General features: G+C 33.8%; 2 protein-coding genes across 2 annotated transcripts in view; one reads left to right on the plus strand and one right to left on the minus strand.

Annotated features, from left to right (window-relative positions):
* Nucleotides 1–4,227: 4,227 nt before the first annotated feature.
* Nucleotides 4,228–8,107, minus strand: MS3_00000109 (uncharacterized protein). The gene is made up of 2 exons (XM_051208011.1): nt 8,010–8,107; nt 4,228–5,627 (listed from the first exon to the last, which is right to left on the minus strand). The coding sequence occupies exon 2, from the start codon at nt 4,789–4,791 to the stop codon at nt 4,456–4,458; it is 336 nt and encodes a 111-aa protein (XP_051069642.1). The 5' UTR covers nt 4,792–5,627; nt 8,010–8,107; the 3' UTR covers nt 4,228–4,455.
* A 1,475-nt stretch (nt 8,108–9,582) lies between these two features.
* The window catches only part of RAPH1 (Ras-associated and pleckstrin y domains-containing protein 1), an 84,673-nt gene continuing 79,992 nt past the window's right edge, over nt 9,583–14,263 (plus strand). The window contains exon 1 of the mRNA XM_035730372.2: nt 9,583–9,874. Coding sequence (XP_035585667.2) covers nt 9,812–9,874 — 63 coding nt within the window. The 5' untranslated portion in view covers nt 9,583–9,811. The remainder of the gene's footprint in view (nt 9,875–14,263) is intronic.

Here is a 14,263-nt window from a genome sequence, read left to right on the forward strand (position 1 = left end):
AAAAACGGCCGTTTAGTGCTTCTAGGTTTTCCATGGTGATCTAGCTTTAATTGACTCACGATCTCAACTATTGAAATTACTATAATATCTACAAAAACCTCTCCTGATATTAGTTTGTTGAGAAACATCCATTCAAGTGATAATATTATTACAGAATCTTTATTTATTCGATAGTTTGACTGATAGTTAATTCTCACGTAAACAATTTCAACAAATCATCTGATTTTCTTAGTAAACAACATTCATTTACATTGATATTTATCAGATAAAATTTTATCTCAAGCAAAAGTCTTGGAAATCAAATATGTAATCTGATAAATATACGATTGTACAGCTTGATAACAAATCTGTTGAAAAGAGATCCCTTCGCTGAACTTCGTGTTTTTAATCTGATATACGGCACAATATTTCAGTGATTAATAATGTTTTTGAATGACATTATAGAATGTCAATGGTGATAACATTCTAGTGAATAACTAACTTCCAGTTGGTTTAAATTCAAATTATTGCATTTTCACTTTGTAATGATTACCTCATTCATTGTAAGCGGTGGGTATGATTAAGTCAATTTATTCTGTTATCTACAGGATTTACAAAATGAAATTTGTTTAATTGAGGATTTTTTAAAAACCCGATTCCAGCTTTTTATGCTCTTTTATTTATAATCATAAATAAATAAGATTGATTCATTCATACATAACTTGTTCTTATATATGCAACCCTGTTAATTAGTGCATAACAGATTTAGTAATGAGTTTCCCTGATAGTTTACAACTAAATGACTTGCTACCTGGATAGTTGTCACCATTTATAAACTACTAACAAGTACAGCATGTTTTTGTCGCAAAACGTACGACTTCTATAACTTAGTTTTTTTCCATAGGTGAACAGCTTAAATATTTTGAGGTCAGGTTATGTCAACTTTCATGCTGAGTAAAAAGCTTACTTACTTACACTTGTCACCCCTCGTGGAGTAGCTCAGACTGCCCATCAGCACTCTCCATTCAACCCTATCTTGGGCAAACCTTTCCAGTTGTTTCCAATTGCTATCCATACTTCTTATGTTTCCTTCCGATTCCCGACGGAGTGTGTTCTTTGCTCTTCCGCTTTTTCGTTTCTCTTCAGGATTCTAACTTAGCACTTGCCTCATGTTGCATCTTGGTGATTTTCGAAATGTATTTCCTGTCTACTTCTAACGTCTTTTCCTAGTTTTCTTTTCACCTCGAAGCTGGTTTATTCTCTCCCACAGTAAGCTGTTGCTCATGGCATACAGTCAACAACGGACATTCAGTATCTTACGTAAACAATTGTTTACAAATACTTGTACCTTCCCGATGATGGTTGTAGTGGTTCTCCAAGTTACAGCTCCGTACAGTAGAACTATCTTGAGGTTCATATTGAAGATTCTGACTTTGATAATGGTTGAAAGTTGTCTTGAGTTCCATATGTTCTTCAATTGTAGGAATGCGGCCCTTGCTTTGTCCATCCATGAATTTATGTCTGCATCCGATTCTCCTTTTTCATCGATGATGCTGTCCAGGTATGTGAAAGATTCCACATCTTCCAGAGTTCCTCCATCAAGTGTGATTGGGTTGATGTTGTCTGTGTTGTATTTGATGATCCTGCTTTTTTCTTTGTGTATGTTGGGACCTACTGATGCAGAGGCTGTTGCTACACTAGTTGTCTTGACTTACATTTGTTCGTGTGCATGGGATAGAAGGACTAGGTCATTCACAAAGTCCAAATCTTATAATTTATTCTGAGCTGTCCATTGTATTTCTCATTTTCCCTCAGATGTCGAGGTCTTCATAACTCAGTCGACCTGGGGAAGTGAAAGTGGGAGAATAAGCAACCTTATCTGACCAGTAAAAATGCATCTACAGAATATTTTAAGTATTAATTATTAACAAAATAACATTTTATTTGGAAGAAAAATCAGATGTCTACTTGACAGACTTTAAAATATTACAAATATTTAATATAGAATATTAGTGTGTATACTTTTTTGGAATCTAAATCATATAAATTGACAAAACAATTCCACTGTATATGATTGACGATCCTTCATTATTTCATACTTATATTTTATGGATAATTATTCATAACTTACTTACTTACTTACGCCTGCTACTCTCAAAGAAGCATAGGCCGCCGACCAGAATTCTCCAACCCACTCTGTCCTGGGCCTTCCTTTCTAGTTCTATCCAACTTTTGTTCATTTTTCTCATGTCTGCTTCCATTTCTTGACGTAATGTGTTCTTTGATCTTCCTCTTTTTCTTTGGCCTTGAGGATTCCATGTGAGGGCTTGTTAATTATCCATAAGGTTTATATGAATTACAATGAACATCATCAACTCATACTGTATATCGATGTGAATACTCAAGATTAAATTAAAAGTTGGAATATTCAAAATTGTTGAAAATGAAATATAGAAATGAAAAATTATCAAATGAAAACAAAGTGATTAACACATTCATTCACATGTGAGTTTGTCCTGAATTAATTGGTCTCTTTTTTACTTTGATTTATTGAGTTAATATCTGTAGTAGTTTGTTGAATACAACACTAAATTGCTTCAAGAAGATATCATTAAAATTTGAAATAAGTTTTATTTTAACCCTTAATCTGATTCCAGTTAGATCGTGTAAATGATTGTTATTAAAATATTCATGTCGCCAATCCTTGTATATAATTATCGACTTAATCCGCGTTAGTGAATAATGGAATTAAAATAAATCAAATACGAGAATTGAGTTTTGATTATGTATATTTCATACAATCGTTGATTAAGACAAACGAGCGGAGAAACGAAGCAAAGTGACGCTTAGTGGAGGCGTGTGAGCCGACTCGATTTAATCAAGCGTGTATCGATATTTATAATCAGATAAAAATAAGCTACAGACATGTGATTAGTGAGATAAGCAATCAACACATATACGATCATATAACAAACAGTCAAGGTTGATAAGCGAATAATTAACAAAGTCAAATATGTGACTCAAGTAGAATGAATAAATTGACCTGCCCAGAAGCCAGAATATGTTATGTGGACTTAACATAGTAACCGACATTACAAACTGATATGCTTGAATGTTGTTACAAGTTCACCTTACTCGTTAACGGAACGAAGGTTAAAGATACAGCTACACGATAGGCTAATCTAATCCATTGTCCCCGGCCCTGATAACTATATAAAGAAGTCTTGATGAGGCCTGAAGAGTGTATTCTACAAGCACTCAGAAAATACGAGGTCACTAAGCTCACAAATCAAGCTTATTTATACAATTATAGAAACCCCCTTGGGAGAGCCAAAAAATAGCGTACTAAAAAATGTACGTCAACCAACGACAGTCAAGTATTTCCGAGTAGAAAATGTAAGATGTAGGTTAACTAAGCGTCTTTTGGCGCGAAAACACAAAAACCACATTTTCAGAATAAAATTACAAAATTAGGACATTGTCCAAGTGAGTTCTGGGGATCTGAAGTCCTCAACACAAACTAGATGTTTGTTTCATACATCTATATATTAATTTCTGTAAGTATTGATATAAACATATCAATCTTAATTAAATTAAATGAATATAATTATACTTAGACGTTAACACAGTTGGATGCCGGCTCATTGGTCTATAGCTTAAGCGCTCGCGCGCGAAACCAGTAGGTCCTGGGTTCGAATCTCGCAGGGGGTGAGGTCGTGGACGCTCAAAATCGTTTGCAATGGCGCAGGTGCATACACTCTTTGTGTTTTCCCAAATTCTAATCTCCTGATTCCTCCTTGTCTCTTTTTTTCTCTTCTCAAATTTATTTCACTGGATTATACTCTTCAAATAACATCTCCAAACCCTAATCTTCCCGACTACTGCTTATACTCTTACTACCTCTACCACTATGGGATTTGAATGGGCAACTGCATCTCTTTGCTAATTTGGTATGGTAACTCGAACTGATGTACGTACGTACGAAGTTCTACGTTGTTACTGACTGACTGACTGCTGAAGAGTCCCACAATAAGACGAAACGGCCGCCCAGTGCTTCCAGGTTTCCTACGGTGATCTAGCTTCAACTGATTCATGATCTTAACCATTGAAGTTACTATAATATCTACAAAACCCATCTGATATTAATAAAATATGAACATTTATTCTTTTCACTTATTTCTAGTAATTTACAATGAATTGACATTGAGAAAGGTATCATGTATTGAAAGGGATAAGAATGATTATATCATATCAGAATACTAATTACCATCATTAATAAAGTAAAATTGATTTACTCTGTGTAATTTATTCAAAATATTAAACTAAAACTAATTGTTTTCCATGTTTCATTATACATTTACAAGGACAAGTACTCATATATAAATGGTTGAATACAATATAGTCACATGAGGTAATCATATGATATAATGTATACAATTAATAGTATAATAGATGTATCCTTTGAAACATACCGCACTATGTGTATATATCAATAAAGAGTTGTAATGAATTAAAATTAAGAGTGAACATTGTATAGTTGACATAAAGACTGTTTATGTTACAAGAAAATAGTTTCATTTGAATAACTGTACACTTATTTATGTTTTTATAAAAGTATGTGTTTTGTTTTGGAGTTTTCTTCAATCTCTGTTTGGATATGGCTTGGATAATGGTTGATTTTAAATAGTTGATTGTTTTCGGTGGAAAAAAACACTTTTCTACTTTTCTAGCTTGGTTAATTGTATGCACTTGAGTGAATTCAGTTGCATACCGAGAAAGTAAAACTCTCACAAATAAAAGAAGAAATATCATATTGAAATCAATGTTTGTTATGATTTTGATGGATGAATTTCTGTTACCAGAAACATTTGAATTTCAGCGAAGACATCATTTGTAGGATATAGATACGATTAACTGAAATAACTAATTCTGATATCAGATTACGATTGTAAATATCATTGATGTATTCCTTACTCAGTTATCTGTTATCTTTTTGTTTATACCACACACCATGAATCTAATAATTCTGTTGTTCTATTTTACCATATGATTAGCAGGTCACGTGAAATACTCATATATTTAAAACCCCCGTCTTATGAATAGTTACGAGTATCTTCACCGCTTAGACCTGTAAATTATATGATTATATAACTAAAAGGCATGACGGTAATTCAACATTTATGATAACTTTAAATAGGCACATAATGAGGTCATTTCTTATATTATTTACCTACATACTTACGCCTGATACTCTCGATGGAGCATAGGACGCCAACCAGAATTCTCCAACCCACTCTGTCCTCCGCCTTGCTTCCTAATTTTATTCAATTGTTCTTCATTCTTCTCATTTCTGTTTCCATTTTTCGACGTAATGTGTCCTTTGATCTTCCTCTTTTCCTTTGATCTTGAGGAGTTCAAGTCAGAGTTTGTCTCGTGATGCACTTGGGTGCTTTCCTTAATGTGTATTCTACCCAATTCCAGTGTTTCTTCCTGATTTCTTTTTCCGTTGAGATCTGGTTTGTTCTCTCTCACAGAAGGTTGTTGCTGATAGTGTCTGGCCAACGGATCTGAAGTATTTTGTGTAAACAAGTGTTAATAAACATTTGTATCTACTGGATGATGGCTCACTGAAGATATATGAGATAATACTAAAAGAAATAACAACACGAGTTTTGTATTTTCTCCCTTTTCTATATTATTAGACATGAAAATTGTTTCGTTACTGTAGTATTAGTAGTAGTGATGTGACCAATATAATAATAGAAGTTCTAGTCGAATGTTCAACATAAAACGTAATTTAAACTGGGATAATTAGACTTCAAAATGAAAAAGAAAACAAATTCATATCTGGTCAAGGGGACGACAGACGTATCACAAATTTCTTCCGAACATACAAAGTAGGATTATTTTCTCGGATTTCTATAGCTTTGCCTATGTGCAGGAAACGGGATATAATCCCATTGGCAAACGTCGAAGGTATATGTCAGATCAATAGAAGGAGTTTGGTTTTATCTACCACATAAACGTTATCAGTTAGTAGTGTCAATATAAAGCTATTTATCGTCTACGTTCGGTTCTTTCTAAACCACAGAAATGACCACTCATTCGTTAGTTAAGTTGTCTGATAGTATACTCTACATAGCTATCTCCGCAGGAGCAGCTGAATTTGTAGATGCACATCGAAGAGCCAGACTCAGATAAATTATCCTTCGTTCAAGTAGATATAATTTATCTGTAAAACGTCAATGCAATATTAGCTGCTTAGAATGTCTTATTAACTGCTGTTACCAATCTATCATGTAGAACATCCCTAGTTATTCCCCCCTTGAATTGCAGTCTTAGGAATAGGAGTTTCTTACGAGTAGTCAATATCTCCAACTTACTTTTCCCCGAATACACATACTACTTTAATAATTGCTCGGGTAGCCTATCTCCGTCAGTTTGTTATAAAAATTCCAATTCCTTCCTTGTGATATTGTCTGAGCAGATCTTTTCACTCTGCTTGCGAAACATTGAACTAGATTTATAATGTAGCGGATGGGTATAAAACTACATAAGTGTGTGTATTGGCAAGCAGAGGAGCCCTTTCCACACACACACACACACACTTCTGTTTAACAAGTCTTCACCCTGTATACATGGTGAGATATCAATGTTAATTTTCAAACACTTCACGTATTGAACTATTGTCTGGAGCTTTTGTACTGTATTAGTCTCATCACTACTGGTGCACTTGTCTTCTTACCGTCAATTTATGCTGCTTACCTATTATAAGTAAATATTACCGAAACGTGAATGTGTTGTGACGTCCCATGTCTGAGACTGTGAGTGTTCCATGTTTTAAACAGGTTTATATTATTTTATGAAAAATTCCCAAAAATCGCATCAAGATTTCATATGCATGACTGAAAACCACTTATATTTTTTGGTACGAAATCGAGCCTTGAATACGGTTATGAACGATTTTAGATCATTTAAATTGTATTCCTATGCAGTCTTCCTTGAAAAGTGAATGCAACGGCAATAATGCTAGTACATAAATAAAATTACTGGAACTTGTAAGCCAATCGAACGACACAAAAATCCACATCATTTAATGAATCATTATTAAAATAATTTGGTTAAAGTATTACTTTGAACAAAAAAAAATAATGAATTCTCAATAGAGTATATTTCAGAGAGAATGGACATTGTGTGGTAGGGCTTTCTGTAATTTCACCATTATAAAATATTATTTTCACTATATCACAGCGTAATTTACTTTTTCTCATCAATCGTGAACTTGATAAGCATTAAGTACCCACACATTCTAAAAAGCTCTTTATGTGGAGACTATTAACAAATAATGTTTTGATTTTCTGGTAGTAAGTTGGTTAGTGATAATCACCATTTCATGCAACTTCAGGAGTAGAATATTAGTCACGAATTATATTGGATGAACGCAAAATTATTGAAAGCTGTTATTGCACTATACTTGACTGACCAAGTGATTTTAATGATTGAGCTTTGTCTCAAAACCTGAAGACCCTAGATGTAGTGCCTAACAAAGTAATTTGTAAGTTCTGTTGAAGAGTTCCATACCCTCATTGAAATTAACCGGTGACTAGTACATCTTACACACCAACCTAATCTTCACAACACACTTATAGCTAAATTATTCAACCATTTATTGTTTTGAATAAAAGTCATTTTAAGTTAACTTTGAGCCATTCGTTTCTAACTGAAAATCAGCTATAAACTCATGAAAACTATTCCTGTACTGAGATGATAAGTAATGAAATAATTATAGTTTTGTTTTTTTCTTTACAGAATGGGTTACTACTACAGTTACATAGAAATCCAATTAAGTCATGATAAAAGTTAGATTTTTTCTAAAAAAAAAAGTGAATTATCATAGAGATGTTGACATGTGACAAATTTGTAGTTAGTCAATGTAAATACTAAGTTATAATCATTATAGGTATATTCAGTTAATTGAATTACGCCTGTTACTCCTCGTGGAGAAGCATAGGCAGCCAACCAGCACTCACCATCCAACCCTGTCCTGGGCAATCCTTTTCAGCTCTTTCAAGTTCTTATTCATTCTTTTCATATTTGCTTCTATTTCCCGACGTAATGTGCTCTTTGGCCTTCTTTTTTTCCGTTTCCCTTCACGATTACAAGTTAGCGCTTGCCTTGTGATGCAGTTTGGTGATTACTGTAATGTATGTCCTATTCACTTCCAACGTCTTTTCCTAATTTTCTCTTCAACTAGAAGCTGGATTGTTCTTTTCCACAGAAGGCTGTTGCTGATCATATGTGTTCAACGGGTATTCAATATCTTATGTAAACAATTGTTTATAGGTACTTGTACCTTTTCAACATTCCTTAAATTATCAATAATTCTAAACCTGTCTTCAAATAAATACGAACTTGAAATCCAAATTATTTATAAAATTTGTCGTACGGATGTATTTTGAAAAGATTTTAAGAGAAAAAGCTCAAACTTACATTTAAGAAGATTAATTATTCACTTACTTACGCCTGTCAAATATCGTGGAGGAGCATAGGCTGCTCACAAGCAGTTTCCTTTGAACTCTGTCCTGGACAATTCTTTCCAGTTGTTTCCACTTGCTGTTCATCCTTCTCATTTCTGCTTCCCATTCCCGGTGAAGTGTGTTCTTCGTCATTCCTCTTTTTCGTTTCCCTTCAGGATTGCAAGTTAGGGCTTGCCTCGTGATGCCGTTTGATGATTTCCTCAATGTGTCCTATCCACCTTCAGTGATTTTTCCTAGTCTCTTCTTCATTTGGAATCTGATTTGTTCTCTCTCACAGAAGGCTGTTACTGATGATATCCGTCCAATGGATGTTGAATATCTTTCCTAGACGACTGTTTATAAATACTTGTACTTTCTTGATGATAGTTGTAACTCGCTAAAAAACGCTAACCAGAAAAAATATATTCAGTTAGATTGAATATAAATATTAAAGTATTGTTTCTTTTTTCCTTAATTAAACTAACTTTTAAGAATAAAACAAATAAAGTAAGTGGCTATCAGCATTCAGTAGCTGAGTGGATAACGCGATGGCGTTTGAAGCGAATGGTGCTGGGTTCGAGTCCCAGAGTGAACATCAACTCGGAGATGCATGTACATCCGGCTGACGAGTCCCAAATAGGACGAAACGCGCGTCCTGGATTCCGCTGCTAGCCACTATCCATCATTGCTTACAAAAAGCTTGTGAATTAAGACAATATCGAGGCATACGCACAGTATGCACATATGCCAATAACAGACTGATCAACTGTAGTCTTAAAGAAAAACTCAGTGGGAAGATACATGTCGAACATTACCAAGCGAATATTATACATAGTTTATGAAATTATTATAATTTACAATATGAGTATGTTTTGTATTTTCTATTATTAAATATGAGTAAACTAATGTTACTTGTTACATATTAAATCCTTTCTATGATCAAGGTCATATATTCAAATAAGCCAATCAGTAAACAGGCAGTTAATTCAACATTAAGTCGATGTAAATTGATAATGAATATTTAACCAATAATAATAAAATTACCTTGAAAAAAGAAATAATAATAATAATATGCATTACATTCTCTATTGAATATTATGTATATCTTCTTTTGGAGTTTAAAAGGATAAATGAATATAGTAATATTGATAATGATCATAATGATAAATGTTTCTATGAAATAAACTATGCGGTTATATAAATATTCATAGTAAATACCTTTACATACCTACTAATACCCACTAACTATATGGATCATTACTTTACATTGACTTCTAAATTTAATTTATAACAAACAAACAAACAAAAAAGAAACGATGGCTAATTTGGATTTTACAGAATTAGATAAATGGATGACAGATTTGAATAAGTTGCAATCAGTAAGTAATAATTATTTTGTTTTTTAAATAAAATAATATTCAATTCATTTGTTTAATGATTGTTTTATTTGGATCATTGTAATGAAATTTAAAGTGATTCATTATTTAATAGTTGAATTCATGAGTCAATTAAACCTGGAAGTATTAGATGACTGTTTCGTCCTAGTAAGGGACTACTCAGTAGCGGGTATTTATGATTACGCCCATGGGATTAGAACTGAGGACCTATCGGTGTCACGCGTGAACTCTTAACTTCTAGACCACTGAGTCAGTATCCAACGGTGTTATTGTCTAACTTCAACCAATTCCACGAATACGTAATACGATTCATTATTAGCTTAGAAAATGATAGTTTGTATCCTTTAAATATTCTTTTTGATTGAACGAATCATTAGTTTGAAAGTTTTGATGTATTTTGTTATGCAAACTTGCAGAGTAATTTATTTAAGGATTGTATTCAGTTGTTTTCAGTAGAACAGTTATTATCATACACAAACTTTGGGGATACAGTGAACAAAAATCTCTCAGATATGTACGTCGAACAATCTAAAATTATTACGAACTAACTATCTTGTGTAACTGTGCCATTTTTACCACAGATATTTCTAGGCTTGTTGAAATGTCCTGAACAAGAACAAAACATTTACACAGTGATTTCATGATCTCAAAAGTTTCCTTCATACATTTATCCAACTTAATAGTACTTAAATGTGTTTATTAGCTGACTGTGGCAATTAATTTAGAATTTCAGTTTCAAGTTACTTTACTTATATTTTACAACTTTTAGGAAAAAAAGTTAAATTGATGAGTTTTTTTTAAAATAAGCTTTATGACCTGTCAAATTTTATTGCATCGTAATAAACAAGTGATTGATCAAGTAGGTTATTTATTAGCAAAATGGCTATTTTGTCTACTTATGGTCACGTTTGCAAACGTTTAGTCACCTTCCGGACTACATTTAACTACCTAACATCTGAAAATAGGACACGTGATGACGACTTAGTTAAACTAGTTACAACATTACAACTTGATCTATAGAATTCGATTAGCACGAAGGAATGACACAAATATCAAACTGACAACCATGTAGCGACTAATCAAACCTACTGGTCGTTAATCTTTATTCGAATGGCTCAGAGACTATTTCTTAGACAATAAAGTTGCGTACCATACAACTGAATCCATTAATGAACAGTTTTTTCAAGAATATGAATACACCATCATGAAGAGTTCTGCTTTTGATCCATGTTAAGCTATCAGATACATATTCCTAAGGAGTTTTCAGTGACAATAACAAATATTCAATAATCTCATTTTAATGCAAATCATTTTATCTTTCAAAATCATCTATATAATGTAAGAAAACGTTCTAACATTTCTAATTGTACACAGGTTTACAAACAATTATTAACTATATCAAATAATAATGAAGTCTACTTTTCAAATATACTTGATTCTAACACTTTATTAATCATCTTAAATTATAGTCAATTATTTGATAAATAGGTTAATATACTAAAAACACTAATTTTCTAAAAGGATACACATTCTATTTATTATTTATTATCAGAAATCATTTATCAATCTCATAAATATCCACCTATTCCTTAAACTAACAAACATTATTTGTATTCTCATTGAATAAAATCTAACAGGCATCAGTTGATTCTTTAATGGATTATCGTCCAAACCCCTTTCATTCAATCATCAATTTGTTTAATCCGTTATTAGAACTTGAGGCTTCAGATTATTAGTATTTTTATTGATCATTATTATTTATAAATATCAGCATGTAAATTAGCAGTTCAGTTTTTAAATGAGCAACAATCTGAAGTTGTTACAAAGTGAAACAATTTATAAAGGTTGTAATAATATTAGATTATACATAGATATTGATAGATTATGTTTTGGAAATTTTAAGTCACTAAAAACTGGTCTCAATATACACAAAAAGAAAAGCAGGATTCTCCGATACAACACAGCATGCACCAATCCAATCACAATTGACGGAGAAGATTTGGAAGATGTAAAAACCTTTACGTATTTGGGCAGCATCATTGATGAACAGGGTGGATCTGATGCAGATGTGAAGGCGCGGATCGGAAAAGCAAGAGCAGCATATTTACAACTGAGGAGCATCTGGAACTCAAAGCAACTGTCAACCAACACCAAGGTCAGGATTTTCAATACAAATGTCAAGACAGTTCTACTATATGGAGCAGAAACCTGGAGAACTACGAAAGCCATCATCCAGAAAATACAGGTGTTTATCAACAATTGTCTACGCAAAATACTTCAGATCCATTGGCCGGACACTATTAGCAACAACGAACTGTGGGAGAGAACAAACCAGATCCCAGTGGAGGAAGAAATCACGAAGAAGCGCTGGAAGTGGATAGGACACACATTGAGGAAAGCACCCAACTGCGTCACAAGACAAGCCCTCACATGGAATCCTGAAGGTCAAAGGAAAAGAGGAAGATCAAAGAACACATTACGCCGAGAAATGGAAATAGACATGAGAAAAATGAACAAGAATTGGATGGACGTAGAAAAGAAGGCCCAGGACAGAGTGGGTTGGAGAATGCTGGTCGGCGGCCTATGTTCCATTGGGAGTAACAGGCGTAAGTAAGTAAGAAGAAGAAGTAAGTAAGTAAGAAGGCAAGAAGGCAAGGCAAGCAAGGCAAGAAGAAGAAGCAAGCAAGCGCGCAAGGCGAGCGGCAAGGGAGCGCGCAAGGCAGCAAGCGCGCAGGAGGGCGCGCGGCAAGCGCGGCAAGAGCAAGGGAGCAAGCAAGGGCGCGGGGGCGGCGCAGCGGCAAGCGCAAGGGCAAGAAGCGCGCGCGCGCAAGCGCAAGCGGCAAGCGCAGCAAGCAAGCAAGCGCGCGCGGCGCGCGCAAGCGCAAGCGCAAGCGCGCGCAAGGAGCGCAAGCAAGGCAAGCAAGCAAGGCAAGGCAAGAAGGCAAGCAAGCAAGCAAGGCAAGGCAAGCAAGCGGCAAGGCGCGAAGCAAGGCAAGGCAAGGGCAAGGGCAAGAAGCAAGGCAAGAAGTAAGTAAGTAAAAACTGGTATTTTCTTCTTAATTTTACCCAGTAACAGTGTCAAGTTTGGGTGATTTGAATCATAGCAACTATCTTACCACCGATTTCGACTATGGTTAATTTTGGTTAAGCTCTTTTATTAACTTAACAGATAGTGTTACCGTCATGATCACAAGATCACATGACAGACTCTAGTTAAATTATTGATTGCTTAAATATCACTCGATGATTCATCCTCCTCCTCACGTATGTATGTGTACACAGATCATATTATTAGCTATTACTTTGCCATGGTGCGCCCTTACACAATTTGACCATAAATTTGCCTATGTAATTGTTCGTGTAAACGTATTCACCTCTCTGCTTCAAATCCGCTCGTTGTGCTCATAGTTTCGTGATCTACGCTATCCGTAAATTAACTGTAATTGCCGCCCCTCATTGCCTTCTGATTTTAATAATATAATAAGGGTTACGAGGGTGACTGATTAACGAAGCGAAATCACTAGAGATTAAAAACCGACCTATTCACGTTGGTCAAACATTATATTCACTTATACTCTTATGTAATTTAACCATTAATTTGTTAACATAATAGAAACTATAGTGTTTACATCTATTTATTTATAAATATACTTTAAAATCATTAAAATATCAATTATAAGTCGTACTATTCATATTGGGTATGTTCACGATGAAAGAGTAGATTAACTATCGCATCTTTTTAAAAAAAAACAAACTGAATAAACACTTATTTCTTTACTTAGGTCATATTCTATTGTGTTGGTTCCCATCTTAGTAGTTAACTGGATTATGTGGATAGAATGAGTTCTTGTATTGATGTCATTATTTAATTTTGTCCACTTATTGATTAGTGTTTGTTTGTATTTATTTTTATTGACAATGATTGAGTAAACTGAAAGATTTTCCCTAGAGTTTCTCTTAAGCAAAAAATACTTTCTTCACTTCTATCAAGGTTAGTGAACCTACTTTGAGTGAAAAGTAAATGTTATACATATTTATACTAAAAAGAATACAATGTGATATGAATATAATCATGATATTTGAAACTATTTTGATAGATATACAAGGCAATAAAACGCCCTATTCTATAAGTGGAATAATACAGGGTTATTTGAAATTAATGTTTTAAAATAAGAAAGATTAGAAATTCAAAACATATCAACATAGTTGAGAGATTTTTATCATGATGAGTGTGGGTTTTCTTATATTAAGCACAAGTTAAGAGAACAACAATTTAACTGGACCGTGACTACTGAAAGACGTGAAGTTTATCTGTGACATTTTCATGAGTGTGTACCACTAGGAAGTTTATGTGATGAAATAAGTGCCCAG

This window comes from Schistosoma haematobium, chromosome 3 (genome assembly GCF_000699445.3).
Source record: "Schistosoma haematobium chromosome 3, whole genome shotgun sequence".
NCBI classification, from domain to species: domain Eukaryota; kingdom Metazoa; phylum Platyhelminthes; class Trematoda; order Strigeidida; family Schistosomatidae; genus Schistosoma; species Schistosoma haematobium.